At 34.2% G+C, this 19690-nt stretch overlaps 1 protein-coding gene and 1 long non-coding RNA gene across 3 annotated transcripts in view; both read left to right on the forward strand.

The window, feature by feature from the left end:
* The first annotated feature begins 7387 nt into the window (after nt 1-7387).
* The window catches only part of LOC136989967 (probable nuclear transport factor 2), a 37730-nt gene continuing 25427 nt past the window's right edge, over nt 7388-19690 (forward strand). For both annotated transcript variants that reach the window (XM_067288280.1, XM_067288288.1), the window contains exon 1: nt 7388-7610. In XM_067288280.1, the coding sequence (XP_067144381.1) occupies nt 7503-7610 (108 nt within the window). In that variant the 5' untranslated portion in view covers nt 7388-7502. The remainder of the gene's footprint in view (nt 7611-19690) is intronic.
* Nucleotides 8618-15880, forward strand: LOC136990011 (uncharacterized). Its single transcript, XR_010882995.1, has 3 exons — nt 8618-8723; nt 8822-8912; nt 15655-15880. It is a non-coding gene; the product is annotated as an uncharacterized lncRNA (long non-coding RNA).

Raw genomic sequence — 19690 nt, forward strand, 5'->3', positions numbered from 1 at the left:
TTCAGATTTATATAGTAGATATTTTTATGGGTAAAATACTTATTTAAGTAAATATTTTACCAGAGATTATTCATCTTATATGATGATCTCAACATGAGAATCATCAACTGGTAACAGTTTTTAATACATTTCATGTTGTACGAGGTTTTTACCTAATTCCCGAACCGTGTTAGAGTGAACCCGTGCTATAAAAGCACCGTGTTATACGGGGATGTTCCCAATTCTGGAACCGTGTTAGAGTGAATCCGTGCTATAGAAGTGCCGTGTTATACGGGGGTTACCTGTATTCAACAGAGGTTCTGAGCGTAAACGAGATGTGCTACAACTGTAGTGTGGTATGAAAATGTCTGTCGTTATTATTGTTGAAGCAGATCTAGCTAATACTACTGTAATTTATAGCATAATTTCGTGTCGCTTGATTAGTTTGAGTAGAGGATAGTGAAAATTTAGATGATAAGTTGATTTTTACCTTTCCAAATCCGGGACTCCTGGTTAAATTTTTTCGTTGAAAAACATTTGCAGAATTGTATTATCAGACTGCCAGTATTTCTATAAATCGTCAGTCGTTGCTTAAATTTCTTCTGAGACTCGACTAATACACTGCTGGCCATTAAAATTGCTGCATCGTGAACAGCAGCGCCGCTAGCTGTTTGAGCGCCCGTGTTCAATACCGATTATGCCGCCCCTGTTTAACTACGACTACCTACGCTGAGCTTGTCAGCATACCAATTTGCCGCCCCCTGGACGTGCCGCCCGCGTGCGGTGCACGCCTTGCACGCCCGCTTACGGCGGCCCTGATCGTGAAGGCGGCACGTAATTTGCACGAAAAATACAACATGTGGGTGCTCTACCTCAAGATTACTAGTCAGTTTAATCATGTCTTCCTCCCATTATATTCTATGCGTACAATAGACAAATCTGCTTTTTCCCTTCATAGTGAAGCAGTTTTACCGAGTATTTGGCGTATGAGAATTATGATGTATTTTTATGTTTCCGAACAAAATAATACTTATTAAAATACTTGTGAAATTTCTGTCGGGTGAACTTTGTCTGTGGAAAATATTATCTTTAAAACTTCGTTAAAATTTTTACACATTAAGCCACAAAACCACGTCAAGGGGACACCCATTTTGTGATGGTTTTTTCATTTCCAGAAACTAGCCCTGATTGCTTGACAGAATAACAATCAGGGAATAAAACTGGATATTCGTTGCTATTACATTAATTCATTGAACTGAAATCGATAGCAAAAAATCCAATTATTAGGTTATTTTAATCGAATGTTTTTTGGGGAGAATCTCATAAAATTTGTCAATTTAAAATAAATATAGTAACGAATAAAAGATTACGCTAAAAATGTAAATATAACAAGCATAGTATAATATATATAATATATATATATATATTTTTAATATTAGTTATATTATATAACTGATGTAGATCAAAGAGTCTCTCGTCGTCAAATCAGAACGTCAATTTATATCCCGAAGGTCTTTCAACACCCAAACGAAGATCTGTCAGTCGTCATGTTCTCTACAGAAGAAAAAATCTTGTTAGCAACCATAAATTGTTTTTTAAAAGCGAAATGTGAAAACTAACCTGAAAATAGAGTACACGTGTATATTTTAATCTTTCAGACCATACTATATAGGGGAGGACGGGGCAACTTCGGCACGTTAAGAATAAGTTAAATTTGTGTAATAAACTGCTGTAAACTTAAGAAAAGCGTTGTTTATTGTCTATCCGAATGTAACCTTACCATAAAACTGATTAAAATCAGTTTGGAAATAAAAATAATCACAATAATAATAACTTTATAAAAAGATAGCAATTGCCGAAGTTGCCCCGGCAACAGTAATGGGGCAAGACAGGAAGGTATATAAATTTGTGTTATTAATAATAGAATTCATATAAGTTGGAATTCACTATTAAAACAAAGAAATAGAAGTTCAAAAACTTATTCAATACTATAACAACGAAATACAAGTTCAAATGCATATTTAAGTAAAGAAAACGTAAACAAAAATTAATTACAAAAAGAAATCAAACAGATGATAAATGAAAACATCCTAATGCAAGTTAAAAGCAATATAAATGAATTAGTGAACTCAAACAAACAGTAGAAATGGAATATGCTTAACAGCTATGCCCTACACATATCGCAAATAAATTGAACCAACTCATTTTCCACATCTGTACAGCCACATGAGCCCACAGTTTACATAATCCACTTTTCCTGAGTAGCCTAATGCTATATTGTTCATTGCAATATATGCAATAAATATTTTCATCGTCATTTTCCGGTTGTATAGAGATTTTCTGCCTCTTTCCTTTAGTGAACTGAATCCGATTTCTCCAAATCCATTGTCCTTCTGCAATTTCCTGATTTTTTAACTTTAGCCTCGGCTTGTAGTGTGGCTTTGTATGGGAATCCAGTTTCTTCTGCTTGTTGTTGTTTGCGGCCAAATCAAACCATAGCAAAACACGACCAGGAACAAGATCGGCAACACTGCCGAAGATGCCCCAATAATCATGATTTAGAAACATTAAGTGGAATCCTGAGAATGGGGTACCAAGCCATGATCTGGTCACATGAATAAGTTAATGTTTTATCCTTCTAACAGGAAAAATAACTTTCGTTATTATGGAATTATAACAAAACATGCAATTCTATATAAATGGAAGCAAAATATTATAAGAAATTGAATGAAACAGACAACTTATTTGATATTTCAACTACGCTTGTCGGGGAACAACACAGACACTACACTCAACAAGCCGTCGTTAAAATTCAACTGTCTAGCCTCTAAAGAAAGTCTCCTTTTATTTTGTTTCAAATAAAATTTAATTGACAAATTTGCCCCGTATGCCGAAATTACCCCGTCCTTCCCCAAAAGCCGTTGGGTCTTCAATAGAAAGCGTGTTAATCACGTTCTACATTTTCAGTGTAGAACTTGTAGTTAAACTTCCGAGTAAATAACATTAATGCTGGTCGCGGTTGAACATAACACTAACGCTGGATACAGTTAGACCTCATAATAGATACTTGTTTCTAGCACTTTTATACATACATAGTATTAATAACTTTGGTTTGTAAACTGCTAGGTTGGTACTCTACTATATACTACTGTACAGTACAGTAGATATATACTATATCTACTGTACTGACTACGATACTCTACTATCAATAAATATTTTCATAAATATTCTAATTCTAATAAGCCCCAAATGTAATTTTTATGAATCTTACTTTCCAGACATCATAACGCAGCGACCTTATGCCGCCTGGAAATACACTATACTGTATACACTGTTAGTCTCTAAGGTTTAATTTTACAGTTGTTTAATATACGATAGGATGAGTCACAAGTGCTTAGGACCACCTAAATCCGTAACGAGCCAATGGCAAAAATATGAAGATTTTTAAACTTTATAACTGTTTTTACAGTTACTCTTTTTTTAAGAACAGACTTGGGCAAATATGCTACTAAATTTAGGCTATCAGGCATAGCATACACGAGGTAAACCAGCGATCAGAGTGAATCTCGGATCAGGAGGCTCCATCATCATAAAGCAGAGCGAATGGATGCCTGATTTGGGTAAATGTTGGGGAACTAAACTATAAAAATTTAATATAGTTTGCGGTTTAATATGGTTAATTAATAATGAATGTGATATTGTTGGGTGATGATTTCGTATTTTTGTTAATGATCACTTGATACCTTATTTCAGACCCCTGTTTTCAAACTTAGGTCAATGAAAAAATAGAAATTATAATACAAAGACCTGGGTTACAAACAGTCTGTTTGACAACTAGTATAAACTTAAATTGTTATTATTTCTGTATAAGCTATAAAGTCAAATTTGTTGGAAGTGTTTTTAACAATTCTGCTTTTATCTAGATTTACAGTCAACTATGTGTGATATTCAAGCATTTACGTGGAAGTTAAAATTTTCTGAAGCCAAACTGTTAGGATGACCGTCAGTAATTTTTAATATACAGTAAATGCTTTTTATAAGCATTTAGCGCACTACATTATAATTACTAATCTTACAAACTATGATGTACAGTACACGTTCCGTGTACACGGAAGTGTATAGATCGTTCTGTACACGATAGTATCTTCCGTGTTATATAAATCCGTGTTGTACGAGTCACTTAACTACACGAGCCAGTCACAGCCCGGCACGTGTGCAGTTTAGGGGCTAAGACTGTTTGAAAGGTTTTCTTCCATAAAATTAACCGATTCTAGACTAATTTGACTCAAAATTTCCAAAACACGTATAATTTTTTGGGAATAATCCATGCTCTGAAACAGTGGATTAAGAACCACAGGTGTACTGAAATACCGCGATGAATTACGTGCTAAATTGAAACATTGAATTTGCTGAAAAGTATCAAAATTTACGGTAGTAAGCTCGAAGACAAGTAGAAAAAGCAAAAACGGAAACCAAACCGACAAGAATGATAAACAAAAATGGAAAATACGAAATATAAAGTGAAGAAAATTCTGAAAACTAATCGCCAGTCGCACGTGTTAGATAAGGCTGTTTTAGTACGAAAGTTGAATAGAATTTCATTTGAAAAAGTGTAAAAATTTGTAAACAGAAAAGTGTTCAAAACCCTCTAAAACAACAATGGTGGTTGGCGGGACACGAACTCACGACTAACCACCAGTATTCTGCGGTTAAAAGCTTTCGGAACAAACGGGAATTTTAAATACTGTACTGTGTTTTTTTAACTCTCCGCCCTGTGGACTCTAGGAGAGTCTCTTTTAGCAAGCCCATTATAAATTCGGTCAGGCCCACAATAGGGCGGCCGAGTGGTGAGGGACAGGACCCGACATATCCGGACAGACCACCTCCTCGAAAAATTCCTGGCGATTTCTCGACCTGTTCGGATCGATCCCGGGTTCCCCTTAGAGCAGTGGTTCTTCACCTTTTAGTGATGAGGGACCATTTATCAAAATTTTTCTCTTGCCATGGACCACGAGCTGTTTGGCAGTAATATAAGTTCTTATAAGGTTGTTCTATAAATTAAACATGTATAACCCTTTCCATGCGGAAAACCTTTAGCATTAAGTAAATAGGTGGAATTCGTTATGCGGCGCATTTTTGCGTTTTTTGGGTAATTTTTTAAATCGCGATATTTCGCTTCAATATCGCGCTATATTCAATCTGTTTTTTGTGTTTGATTAAAAACATATTACAGTTTACGATTGTATAATTTTTAGTTTTATACATATTTAAAATAATATGAAGTTTACGAACAAATTTGAAGGTTACGAACAAAAAAAAAAAAAAAAATTAATTTACGGAGAATCGCTGAACTTTGTACATCTGTTAGATAGAAACGTCTGTCCTCTATTAAACAAAACAAACCGCAGCTTTCTACCTAGAGCGGGGGAGAAGTTATTGCCATTATTCACACTATGTCTCTAATTACTTAGCTGGGAGAGTAGTCGATTGTTATCGTGAAGCGACACCGATTAGTCAGCTGTACGACTGTGTCAGTCGTAGAGCTTTGCTCTTACTTTTGTAAAATAATTAAATGTATTCAAAATATATATGAATTCATTTGACAAAAATTTTAAAGCCAAATTAACAGCGCGAACACTTTCCATAGACTTACTATAGGAAGGTGGAGTTTCCCGGGAATATTTATCGCTAGATAGTTTTAAAAACATATTTACTCGTTTAAATATTTTCGAATTAGCTGATTTAATGTCAAAGTGCATTAAATTAGTTAATTAGAATAAAAAATCGATTTAAAAAGCGAATTTACAGTAATTGTTTACATTTTACTTCGAAGGTGGAAGGCGGGGCTTTTCGCGGCAATTTTTTCGTTTCACAAGTCTGTGATTAGTTAAAGTAACGTCAACAAAGACAGAAGAGACTCAATAAAACTGTAGAAGGAGTTTCCCTTTGATTGTTTTTAGCCAACTGTGTAGTTAACTGCGAAGATTTACTGTAGAATAGTAGGGGATGTATTTACCAAAATATTTATGGCCCAGGGGTGGTAACAAAACGTTTATTGGCTTAAACAAAGTCAATCGACATACAGAAAAGCGAATCAAAGCTAAGATCTCTGAAAAACTCGAATATAACGCAAATTAATCAAAGTTTTTGATTAATTTTTTAATTTGGACCGATCGGTCCGTTTCGCATCACCGATAAACGAAGAAGTCACGTGATACGGACCGATCGGTACCTAACCGCATGGAAAAGGATAAAATTATTCGAAACCAAGAGTATTATATTATTTGCGAAAATGTTACATTAATTATATTATTTTAGTGCAATTTTTGTAACTGCATAGTGTTTACCAACTGCTGGATTCTTTGTTCAGTGCTACTCAAAGCCAAACATAAGTCGGCACTGGCATCCAACCGATTTCGATGTTTATTTTTAATTATCAAAAGCACTGAGAATCCTTGCTTGCATAAATATGTGGTTGAAAATAAAGTTAGGTACCGTAAAGCAATTTCTCGAATTTTAGAGAAAGCAATAGCTTTATGGCTCCAAAAATCTTCAAGATTAATTCCTGTCTTGATAGTATCCTTGCAGTTACTATCGTGTTACATTTCAATTAACTCTTCTTGTATTTTATCCAGCACCTCAGAAATGTTGACTATGAAAGGATTGTGGATCAGTTTCCGAATAATGCTTTCCAGAAGGTCTTTTAAAGGAAACTGGCCCCTATTCAGGGGTTACAAACGTGGAGAAAACCCGGAGAACTCCACGTGGCCAGCCCGTCCGAACGCAGTGGGAACCCGCGACCAAACTCTCAGTGTTTAGCGACAGATCCGCTCGGCCACTGGTGGGCATCTCAGCACACTGTCTGTCAATAATTGGGTTCAATGTATCAAACGCAGAAAAATTCTCTCTTTCAACTTTGCTGATCTATACGTCGATTTTAGCGATAAACGTACTGATTTTATCTTCAAATGCAAATATATTGCTAGTGCCTTCCAATTTCATATTTCCTGACCGTTGTAGTTGAAGGTTCAATTTATTTAGTTTGTGCAAAAAAATCCACTAAATAAGCAAAATGTATTTGAAATTTGAACTGACAAAACTCGTCGTCAACTCGTCGTCATTTATTTAATAATTTTAGGATGACTTCATGGACCACTTCGGATGCTTTCAGGGACCACCAGTGGTCTACGGACCACCGGTTAAGAACCACTGCCTTAGAGGTAGGTTACCACCTCGATCGCTCGGCCAATACTGTATATATTTTATACCAAAATATATAATCTATCGCAAATTAGTGTATTTATGATTACATCGTTAGTAAAGAAAGTAAATAATAATTATTTACACGCATAAATAACTATCGATAGAAAAATTACATTGGAAGTAATTTCTTGACGGTAGAAAATCGTCGCGGATGGACGCCGCCAGGGGGAGTCGACCGTGTGCTAAGCCTAACAGAGGTGGATGCGAATAACGGTTGCCAAGGGTGAAGGAAAAGTAGGCGAGAGGAATTCGTACCGAAAATGAGTTTGAATCCGCAGTACGACACGATAGGTAGATCGTTCGTGCATCAGTACTACTTACTTTTCGACGATGCCGCTCAGAGGGCGAACCTGGCCAACTTCTATAACGTAAGAATTTAGGCTTAAGTTTCAAATTCGCAAAGAAAATTCTGCAAGTATAAATTCAATCTTTCGTCTCTACGTATCGAAAAGATCCGCTCCACTAGGCTAGTTACCTTACCGAACTCTTAAAATCTTTTCTTGGATTTAATACGTGAAAAGAAGTTCTGTTTGGAGTGGCAAGTAAGCATCGTTTCATCAGTTAATCGTCGTCTGTGTGCTCAAAAAATCAAATTACTTTCACTTATATTTTTATAAGCTCCACTGCTCTAACCTCGGCCTGCCATTTAATTCGCAAATTTCACCTTTTCTCCTTACAGTGTCCCTGTAACATTCTAGAATGCTCCAGTTCTTGTTGTGGTGGTTGCTCTTGACCGGCTTGGTTCTAGAATTTATATGAATATTCTGAAGAAAGTTTCTTGAATTTTTTCAGTTTTCGCTGGCATTATCTTCCTGCAAGGAGTTAGGATTTATAATTGGTAATCCGTGTTACTTTATATTGGTCTGGTGGTTCTGTTCCCCGAACACTGGGAGTTCGGTTGCAGGTTGGAGTTTTCCGGGTTTTCTCGACGGCCAAATAGGGACCTCTTAAAAAGACTTCTTGGAAGGCATCCCCAAGTGTTGCCTTGTTGTAACTTAACTAAATGACGTTACTTTATATTGCTAACATAGATCAAATGCCTGCTGTTACATTTTTTTTTCTCTCTCGAAAAAGGTGAAATTTCTTTTGTCCTTATTCCCAGAAACTTTACAAAAGTGCTTTTTTTAAAAATTCCCCAAATTGTATTTTCATGGTTTACTGGAATTATAATTGTTACGACTGGAGAAAAATGAGCTTCAACCCCATATGGGATGATTTGCCATTTTCTGTTGAAAACTTTGTTTTGATATGCACTAAATGGTGCACTTTATTAACTTTTCTAAATCCTAGTTTTTTTAAATGTTTTACAAATTAATATCATTATTCTTTAGTTTAAATTTGTTAATGGAGGTTAGTTTTCTTTTTCTAGTTGAATATTTAAAGTGCATTATTTGTGGGTGTGTTCTTGGCCTTTTGCCATTAAGTATATTGAGAGGGTGTTTACCATTGTAAGTAAGCGTAGGATCTTGAAGAGTGTTAAGGTGATTACATTAAATATTTTGTAGATGTTTTGAATATAGATTTTATGACAGTGTTGTTTATGGTTATTGAGTATAAACATTTTTTTTTTCTTCTTTAGAGAGAAAATAGTTTGTGAAAAGATTGACTGAAGAAGTAATGCATCCCCATTGCCATATATGTAAAAAGTTGTGCCTTTTATACACATTGTGGTAAAACATGTGCTTAGCAGTTTTAATTTTGTCATTTTCATCATTTGTATGCAAACAAATCATACACAGATATGTTTTAAAAAATAGTTGGTTTTACACATAATGTTTCTGTAGTAGTTCTTTTGTCTAGTTAACAATTTACCATTGAAAATTTAAGTATTCATAATAGTATATTCTAATAAACAATCTTATATTCAAACATCAAGATATAATTTATATTTCCTAGAAATTTAAATCTTTAATTTATCTAAAACATTTTTGGAAAATCTCTTTAAATTTCAATGTTTTTTTCAATTATTCTCATACATAAAACTGATCAGTCTGTGATAAGAGACAATCTGTATTTATTTTAATTCTAATTGTGCTTTTTAGTTTGGTAAGTGATTAAATCTCATCCAGAGAATGATTAATGGAACTTTTGAAAAGAATATTTTCCAAAAAAGTTTAAATTCAATTAATTTGATAAATAGAAAATGGTTCTGTAGGAAGAAAAGATTATATAAAAATTTTAAGTAGTTAAATCAATAGACTAAATTTCAAAATATTAATTTTAACTAAAATTAAAAAAGTTTGTGCTCGAGTATCTGAAAGCTTTCCTTGCAAATTAAGTTTTTATATATGAAATATGATATTTTTTACTCTAACATTCAATTTTGTGACTTTTGAATCGTATTTTTAATGAAATTGACAAAAATTAAATAAAACTTAATTTAATTGGCTTGTTTTTCTTTCCTGCTGATTTTGTAATTGTAGGTTAAAGTAAAATTCTGTTGAAATGTTATTCTTTTGAAGTTTGTTGAGATAAAATTTTAGTATAATTGAGTGATTTCACTCTCTGCTAATTGATAATTTGGATAAATTGTCTTTCTACTAGACTAAATGTAGTTTTGCTCATTTCAAATTCATTCTTGATGATAAAAAAAAACTCATTAAACATGATGCATTATTAATATATAACATACTGAACTTGTTAATTATAATTTTACCTCTGGATTAATCAAAAAGCATATCTAAAAAGAACATTTACACGTAATACTTAAGGTTTAGTATTTAAACCTTAATATTTTGTAGGTCACTTTTGACCAGTGGTAATTTGCATTTCCATCAAAAAAAGGTGACGACAACAGATATATGACCATGACAATTGCCATTATGAAAACATATGTACTTAACTGCACACACTAGGATGAATATATAAAAAAAATTAACGAAGGTTAATAGCCAGTTTGTTTGGAATAAAAAAAAGCCTGAGGAAGAGCCCAGAAGGGGCTTCAAAAACGATTGCAAATATCAATCTTTTGCACTCCGGTTAATTGGTTATTGTGAGTCGCTCCCTTTTTATAAAAATGTACATAGTTATACCACCTTCATTTTTATTAAAATTTTGCTACATTAAAGGATGTAAGGAGCAGTCATGACTGACCAGGGTTCCTGCCTTGTTCGTACCTATATGGCGAAAAGAGTTAAAAAAATAAATCAACCAGAGACCCATTGATTGCTCAGTGAAGAGTTAAAAGCATCTGTTTCAAGGGCTTATCAGAAGTGTTCACTAGCCCTTCAGGTATGGTGAACACTTCTGATAAGCTCTAAAATAAGTGGTGTACTAAGAATGGTTACTCTTTCCTATATGAAGTATTGTAGATCTTGTGAGTGTAAGTTTTGCTGCAGGAAGAAAAGAAAATTGCCTTTTATGATCATGATTGGTTTATCTGTTTACATATAGCTTATGGAAGATTTCTTAATTTGTGGAAATTTCATTTGAAGGTTTTGAGTTATGGATAAATGCATAATTTCTTATTGGAAATAGTATAGATACTCTCATATTTGCCATACTTTATTATGTATAATTTTAGAACTTATCATCATCCTACACACCGGGGTGTATAAAATATAAATCGAACTCACTTGTGCCTATTGACCGGTGTGAAATAAATAACTTCAATTCAACGAACGTTTTCTGGACGCCTTCCGTGTCCTTCTTCAGGTTAACTGCTGGATTCTATTATTTTTAAAAAACTGCGTTCCGATCTTTTAAGAACAAATTCAAATGAAGATAGTTCGAAAGCGCGATGACCATCGCGCATGCGCTATATCTGTCGTGCTCCTTGTCGTACTGTATCATATTCTTTTTAATCTTTTTATTCTTTTTTATCTTTGGGTCACATGATTTCATGTGTTATCGGACCCAAATAAATCTTTATGCATCCTCTTGTAATAAAGTTTGCCAAGCAAGCGAAAGAGTTATCTCGTCGCGTGAATTAATGCATGTTGTTTTAGTTTGCGCTTTATGTATCTCTATCGCTTCCAGCCATTTGAGGTGTTCCATCCGAGTCGTTTTAGTTATTAGCGTGGCCCCCGCGAAGTCCACATTAATGCCCGGTTCAGAAGCGTACACTGCAAGCGACGTGGTAGCTCTGTTGTATCTTATATCCGCCTCGTGTTCTTTAACCCTGACTTCCATAGAGCGTTTCGTTGATCCTATGTAGATCAGATCCCTATTAAATCTCTCGTCCTTTATCGGGATTCGGTATACGCCTGCCATTCTATTCGGGTCCGATGGGTCCTTTCCGTTACGTAACAAAGTGTAAATGGTTGGGCCTCTCCTATAAGCAACGGTGACCTTACGTCTCCTTGCGATAGACGCGTATACGGATTTCAAGGTCGGGTTATATGTGATGGGTATTCTCTCCACCTCCGTATTTTGGTTGTTACTTTGTGCCACTGCAGGTGCGTTTTGGCTCATTCGTGCTCTTTGGCGTTCCGCCATTCTTGGAATAATGTTGCGGTAGCCGTGTATATCCGCAATCTTCTCAATATGTTTCAACTCTTTCTTAAGCGCTTGTTGAGTGGAAGAGTGCGTGTATGCCCGTCTGACCAATGATCTAAATGCTGCTATTTTGTATTGGATCGGGTCGCATGAGTCACTCGGGATGTATGTGGGGCTTGCACATTGTTTGCGATACACAGAGGTATGGATGTTGTGCGAGTCAATCCTGATATCCACATCCAAAAAATGCACATTGGTATCACTATGTTGCTCAACTTCGATTGACAGACCATACGTGTTATCATTCATCTTTTCTACGAATTGCGCCAAGTTCGGTGTTGTCTTCCATACGATGATGACGTCATCTATATAACGTCTGTATAGTAGGATATCGTTGGTGAATCCCGGGAGTGTTTTGGATTCGAGTTGTCTCACCACCAACTCACACAAGTCCCCTGACAGTGGACTTCCCATCGGGACACCCCGCGATTGTGTGTATGTTACATTTTTAAATTGAAACACCGACCCGTAACACATGAGGTGCGCTAATTCCAACACATTCTGGTGGAGGGCTGTGTCATTTACTTTCGTAAACAGGAAGTCTCGAAGTGCGCAAAAGCACGGTGGTATCTTGATGGAAGGATACAACGATTTAAAATCCAGCACCGTTATGTAAGCTGGGGAGGTGATCTGTTTCAACTGAATGATTAATTCTTCCGGATTAGAGATGGTGAACTGATATCCGCTCATGTGTGGAACAATTATGTTGTGAATCGCTTTTTCCAACTTACGGGTGGGAGCCTTGGTTTTATCCACAACCGGACGAAACTGTTGGCCTTCTTTGTGCGTTTTCGCGAACGCAAATAATTTGGGTACGTCCGGGTACCATTGTGATGTTCGTTAGTCTGCTCAATTGGCCAAGTTGAGCAGACATCCAATGGATACCCCGGACGTACCCAAATTATTTGCGTTCGCGAAAACGCACAAAGAAGGCCAACAGTTTCGTCCGGTTGTGGATAAAACCAAGGCTCCCACCCGTAAGTTGGAAAAAGCGATTCACAACATAATTGTTCCACACATGAGCGGATATCAGTTCACCATCTCTAATCCGGAAGAATTAATCATTCAGTTGAAACAGATCACCTCCCCAGCTTACATAACGGTGCTGGATTTTAAATCGTTGTATCCTTCCATCAAGATACCACCGTGCTTTTGCGCACTTCGAGACTTCCTGTTTACGAAAGTAAATGACACAGCCCTCCACCAGAATGTGTTGGAATTAGCGCACCTCATGTGTTACGGGTCGGTGTTTCAATTTAAAAATGTAACATACACACAATCGCGGGGTGTCCCGATGGGAAGTCCACTGTCAGGGGACTTGTGTGAGTTGGTGGTGAGACAACTCGAATCCAAAACACTCCCGGGATTCACCAACGATATCCTACTATACAGACGTTATATAGATGACGTCATCATCGTATGGAAGACAACACCGAACTTGGCGCAATTCGTAGAAAAGATGAATGATAACACGTATGGTCTGTCAATCGAAGTTGAGCAACATAGTGATACCAATGTGCATTTTTTGGATGTGGATATCAGGATTGACTCGCACAACATCCATACCTCTGTGTATCGCAAACAATGTGCAAGCCCCACATACATCCCGAGTGACTCATGCGACCCGATCCAATACAAAATAGCAGCATTTAGATCATTGGTCAGACGGGCATACACGCACTCTTCCACTCAACAAGCGCTTAAGAAAGAGTTGAAACATATTGAGAAGATTGCGGATATACACGGCTACCGCAACATTATTCCAAGAATGGCGGAACGCCAAAGAGCACGAATGAGCCAAAACGCACCTGCAGTGGCACAAACTAACAACCAAAATACGGAGGTGGAGAGAATACCCATCACATATAACCCGACCTTGAAATCCGTATACGCGTCTATCGCAAGGAGACGTAAGGTCACCGTTGCTTATAGGAGAGGCCCAACCATTTACACTTTGTTACGTAACGGAAAGGACCCATCGGACCCGAATAGAATGGCAGGCGTATACCGAATCCCGATAAAGGACGAGAGATTTAATAGGGATCTGATCTACATAGGATCAACGAAACGCTCTATGGAAGTCAGGGTTAAAGAACACGAGGCGGATATAAGATACAACAGAGCTACCACGTCGCTTGCAGTGTACGCTTCTGAACCGGGCATTAATGTGGACTTCGCGGGGGCCACGCTAATAACTAAAACGACTCGGATGGAACACCTCAAATGGCTGGAAGCGATAGAGATACATAAAGCGCAAACTAAAACAACATGCATTAATTCACGCGACGAGATAACTCTTTCGCTTGCTTGGCAAACTTTATTACAAGAGGATGCATAAAGATTTATTTGGGTCCGATAACACATGAAATCATGTGACCCAAAGATAAAAAAGAATAAAAAGATTAAAAAGAATATGATACAGTACGACAAGGAGCACGACAGATATAGCGCATGCGCGATGGTCATCGCGCTTTCGAACTATCTTCATTTGAATTTGTTCTTAAAAGATCGGAACGCAGTTTTTTAAAAATAATAGAATCCAGCAGTTAACCTGAAGAAGGACACGGAAGGCGTCCAGAAAACGTTCGTTGAATTGAAGTTATTTATTTCACACCGGTCAATAGGCACAAGTGAGTTCGATTTATATTTAGAACTTAGTTTTGATTTTGATCATTTAATAAGTTATGAAAAATATTAAATTATATTAAAGATTATTTGATTAATGTTTAATGCTTTATCATTTATATAATTCAAACTAGCTGTTACCTGTGACTTTGCCCATGTGGATTTTGCAAGCAAACACCATTTATATTCAGTATTTCAACAACCATAGCAATTGTTGTATAACACCTACTGCTGAGAATCAAATGAACTGTTTTTAATTTTATCAATTTTCTGGAATGTTTACAATCGTTCTATAATCGAACCAATATGCAATAACAAATTTGAATTTAAAATGGTTTGAACATTTGGTTAATAAATTAAAATATATAAAAATATTTATAACAATGTCTGAAATATTATCAATTTAATATGCCTAAGTACTCAATGAAGACTAAATGTAGTTGAAAACAAAAAATTGCATATAAAATAGTACAGTACAGGTACTCCTCACTTTACGACCACTCGCACTTACTACCAATCGAGTTTTGACCTGCAATTCAGGGAATCCCCTTTCTTAGCGTGAGTGTCAGTCAGTGGCAAATGGTGACATGTGCACTAAGCATACTATAGTAGGCTTGCACATACTATAATAGGCAAATAGCCTTTTTATGAATAAATTTGAAGTTTGTTGCATAATTTGTATAATTTTACAACGATCCTATATTCTCAATGCAAGCTCCTCGCTTATCGACTAATTCACTTAACGATGTAGTCATCGGAACGGAAGTCGGTCGTAAAGTGAGGAGTACCTGTAGAAGCCATTCTTCAGGTTAAGCCTTAACCCTCTCCTTCTCCCCCCGCAGGGGAGTTTCAAAAAATCCTTTCTTAGTGTGCATTTTCATGACGTACCCTAACTGTGTACCAAATTTCACTTCCTTAAGTTCAGCGGTTTGTGCTGGGCAATGATGAATCAGTCAGTCAGGATAAGTAATTTTATGTATTTAAATTACTTATTTTAGTACTTTCAAAATTTGAGTACTTCCTTCTGAAATGACTTAAATTGTGTAAATACATTTAATGAAAGTTATGATGTGACTGCCTTATAAAAAAGACAATTGTATGCATTTTATTTAGCTTAGTGTGAGATTTCTCCTAATTTCATCTGTTATCTATGAATAATGTATGTATTGTGTCTACAATCATTTTCTGATACAAAACACAATGATGCAATTTTCCATTTGTAAGATTTCATATTTGTTTTTTTCCTCTGTTATATTCACATCAAAATTTCAAAATCTATTTTATTTACAGATATAGGCCAAAAATCATGCCTTTAGTCATCTCAAGCAGCGGACATAGGATATACTAAATGTATTTACAATATTGAAAATGTTTGAATACAAACATGTCATTATTTTAGTGTAACTCAGTTCAATTTTACTAAAATTATTATTATTTTAAAAAAATGTAGATAAATTTTGTATAAAATAAAATTATTAACGTTTACATACTACTCTTCAGAGCATGACCCCATTTTTTAAAATCGAAAAAGTTACCTCTGACAATGGTAACACAACAAAATTTATAAATGTTTTTTAATGTTTATGCATTTGACTTTACAGTGAAGTGAATAAACTGCCGTCATTGAGACATTTTTATATAAATGATGTTTTTCAAGAAGACCATAATGGAAAAGTTCTTTAATGAAAATAAACTGCTTAGTGAAAAAATTGTGTTAGATTTTACATTAAATTATATATATATATATATAGAGAAAAACAAAAATCTATCTTACTCATGTATTGATCAGTCTTACTTGTGATAAGACTGAATGCTGTAGAAACATTGGTAAGTAGGTAAGTACCCCCAATTCTGTTCTTGCACAGTAGAGGCACTCCTGACAAGTCTAAAAAAAAGTGTAAAAAAATACACACTATATGGTAAAATGGAAGATTGGGTTTAGACCTTAAAAACTAGTAAAAGTATGATAAACCAATTAGGACAAGTTTAAACGAAATACTTTGATTTAGTTAAGTAACAGCTGTCCTTCTGATTTATTATTAGCAGAATTTAATAAATTTATTTGACTTTTTCAGTTAAATATCAAAATACCACAAGATTTAACATGAAATGGCATAGGAAAACTATTCCATATTGGGAGAATTTGGAAGAAATTCAATCATACAAAAAATTTGTCAACTTCAAATTAAATTTTTTTGTACTGCTTTGATTTCAGGATAAAAACAGTAAGAAAAACTGTTACTAAACACCTTCAAATAAGTAAAAAAAGAAAAAGTCAAGTTTTAGAATTTGATTATGCATAGCAGCCATATAAGCAAGTTCTAAGAGTTTCTTTTAATCAGAGATACTTTCTTTTCTAGAAAACTTAAAATTGTGTTGAAGTTTTTACAAAGGAAAACTTATTGAAATATGTTAGGTCAAAACATTGTGTGAAAACAGAATTATGTGTGTATTAATATTAATAGTACAGTAAGACACTGCTTAACACGGGATGCATTCCTAGATGACAAAGCACTAAATGAAACTGCGTTAAACAAGGTCACTTTAACATAGAGTAAATAGGGATAAGGGAACATGCGATCAAAAATAAACAAATTTTACTTTACTTTTAAGTTATTTTTATATTAATTTGTATAATAACATGTTAAATAACACATATGCACACAAATGTAAAGTTTATTTTTTGTGACAAAGGTCCTGACTTTTCTAAAATTCTTGTTTTTTGCAATAAAGTTTGTTAAGTTATGGCAATGCAACACTTGTGCGATCTGCCTAGGGGGATGCCTTCTGGTAGGTCTCTTTAAGAGAAACTGGCCCCTTTTTAGGCATTACAGACGTGGAGAAAACTGGAAAACTCCACGTGGCCAGCTTATCTGAGTGAGGCATGAACCCATAACCAAACTCCCAGTGTTCAGGGTACGAAGACCGCTTAGCCATTGGTGGGCACTTTTTTTTGGCAATAAAGTCATGAAGTTTCATTTGTTGCTTTTTTTCTTTCCTTAAGCAAATGTTGGTAGTAGAAGATTATATCCAAAACACCTCATTTTGCTTTTGCATTCCTTTCAAAATCTGTATCATTTGCTACAATTTGATCAACAATTTCAGTTATCATTGCCAAACTTTTCCTAAGGAAATCTATAGAGAAATTTCTTGGGTTCTTCATTTTCAAAATCTCTATTTTCCAGTTCTACATGAATTCCTTGTTCTGCCAGTTCTTGAAGGTTGTCGTTGGTAAGGCTCTCACCAGTAACTTGCAGTAACTCCTCAATATCCTGCTCGTCTAAATCTCCTAGTCCCTCTGTATGGATTAGGTTGACTTTACTCAACCTAATGATACAGCGATAGGCTCTTCTTGAGAATTCTTGGATACCTTCAGTCATAACTTCTACACTTTGTTCATGCATTTATCAGTTAATTCTTGTCAAACGAAGCCGATATTGCCTATGACATCCATGATGTTACATTTTTCCAAAATTGCACCAAAAAATGTATATTTAAAGTATAGTATAAGTAAAGTAAAGTATAAAATATATATAAAGTACTCCTTTTACTGATTGGATCGTGTTTGTAAATAATCATATTATATATGAATTAATGAAATGCCGTGATAATTTAAATCGGCATAAATTTTGAGCTTTTTTTAGGCTTTGAGCAGACCACGTTATATCAAATCAGCGTTAAGCTGGGTCTTACTGTCCATGTATTGAAAACGATAATAAACACACATATATATTAAGACAGGAAAATTATGAAGAATTTTTTTGGCATAACTTTAAGTACTCCATGCACAAACCAACTGTATTAGAAAGTAAATAATCATTTTATTAAGAATTTTATCCTTGTTTGATGAAATTTGAATGATGTTTGTAACAAAATTGTTTTGTTTGGGCTTATCTTGTAAGTTTGCAATGTTTTAAAGTAGGAAATAAATTATTACATCTGTAAAATAAAGAATTACACAATATTTGTTTTACTGATTTTCACTAGTAATTCTAAGAAGGGACCATACAAGCTTTGATATCTTGAATTTTCCTGAAATTTTAATGCATTTTAGTAATTCTATCCATCAATGCATGGTAACATGGCTTGTGCTAATGAGCAGTAGTTTTCAAGAAATCATTGTTTAAATAGACAAAGCCTTGTGACTTATGAAGAGCTCCACTTATGCTTTACTCAATTACAGTTAATTTGCAGTCAAATTCTTTCAAGTTAAGATTTTCATATATTGATATTATTTATTTAATTTCAAAATAAAATAGAATAATATCAATAAACAGATAGAATTATCCTATAAATTTCTAGAATAATTTTTTGTTATATATCTTTTGTACAAAATATTTTTAAAGATGTGACTTAATAAGTAGAGTGGAATGTACATTTGACATATAATTCTAAAATAGGTAATAGAAACTAATGTAATTTTTAAAAATTATGGATTATAAAGTTTAGTTAATAAATTTTATTATTAGCATTAAGATGGGTGTTAATGCTATGAAACTGTAATTTTTTTTTCTGGTTTATATTAAAATCTATGCCACATCCAGTATTTCGTGAATCTCTCAAATTATATTATTCAAACTGCATCATAAAATAAGTTGTTTGAAATCATCTTGTTGGAGGGAAAAATCATTAATTGAATGTATTTTTAAGCCACTAGCCTAGAAAAAGCTTTTGTAAAATACTTAGTTTTGATTACTTACTGTAATTCTATTTGTATGCAGTTTGAACTAAAAATATCATTTATTTTGTAAAGATATGCTTATTTAGATTCTATTAATATTGTTGTTTATGTTGATTTTAATTAAAGTTATCAAGTTCACATTCTACGAAGAATATATACAATACAAAAATTGTATTGTATATATTATTAATTTATTTGCTTTTGTTTTATTAGTTTTTGTCTAAATCAGTTCCATGTCTATTTATGCATTTTAGTTTTTAAGTGTGTGCTTTTTTTCAATTATCATAATTCATAATATACTGTGTATTAAAATACAATACTGTATAATAGTTTTTTTTTATTTATTTGGTATATTTGCTTAATTATTATGCCTTTGTGTCCTTTTTAACTCTATTTAAAATTTATTTTGTATACTAGTACTTTATATTAACAGGACTTATTATACTGGAAATTATGGATATTTAGATATTTAGTCTTACAGATCAACCAGATATTTTTGATCTGTAAGACTAAATATTTGCATCCATAATTTCCAGTATAATAAGTCCTGTTAATATATAGAAAGTACTAGTATACAAAATAAATTTTAAATATGATATATTTGCTGTTTGTACTGATAAGTTTCTTGCAATAGGACTTTAACCT

Source organism: Centruroides vittatus, unplaced genomic scaffold (genome assembly GCF_030686945.1).
Source record: "Centruroides vittatus isolate TY-2023 unplaced genomic scaffold, ASM3068694v2 contig_1309, whole genome shotgun sequence".
In the NCBI taxonomy this organism is placed as follows: Eukaryota; Metazoa; Arthropoda; class Arachnida; order Scorpiones; family Buthidae; genus Centruroides; species Centruroides vittatus.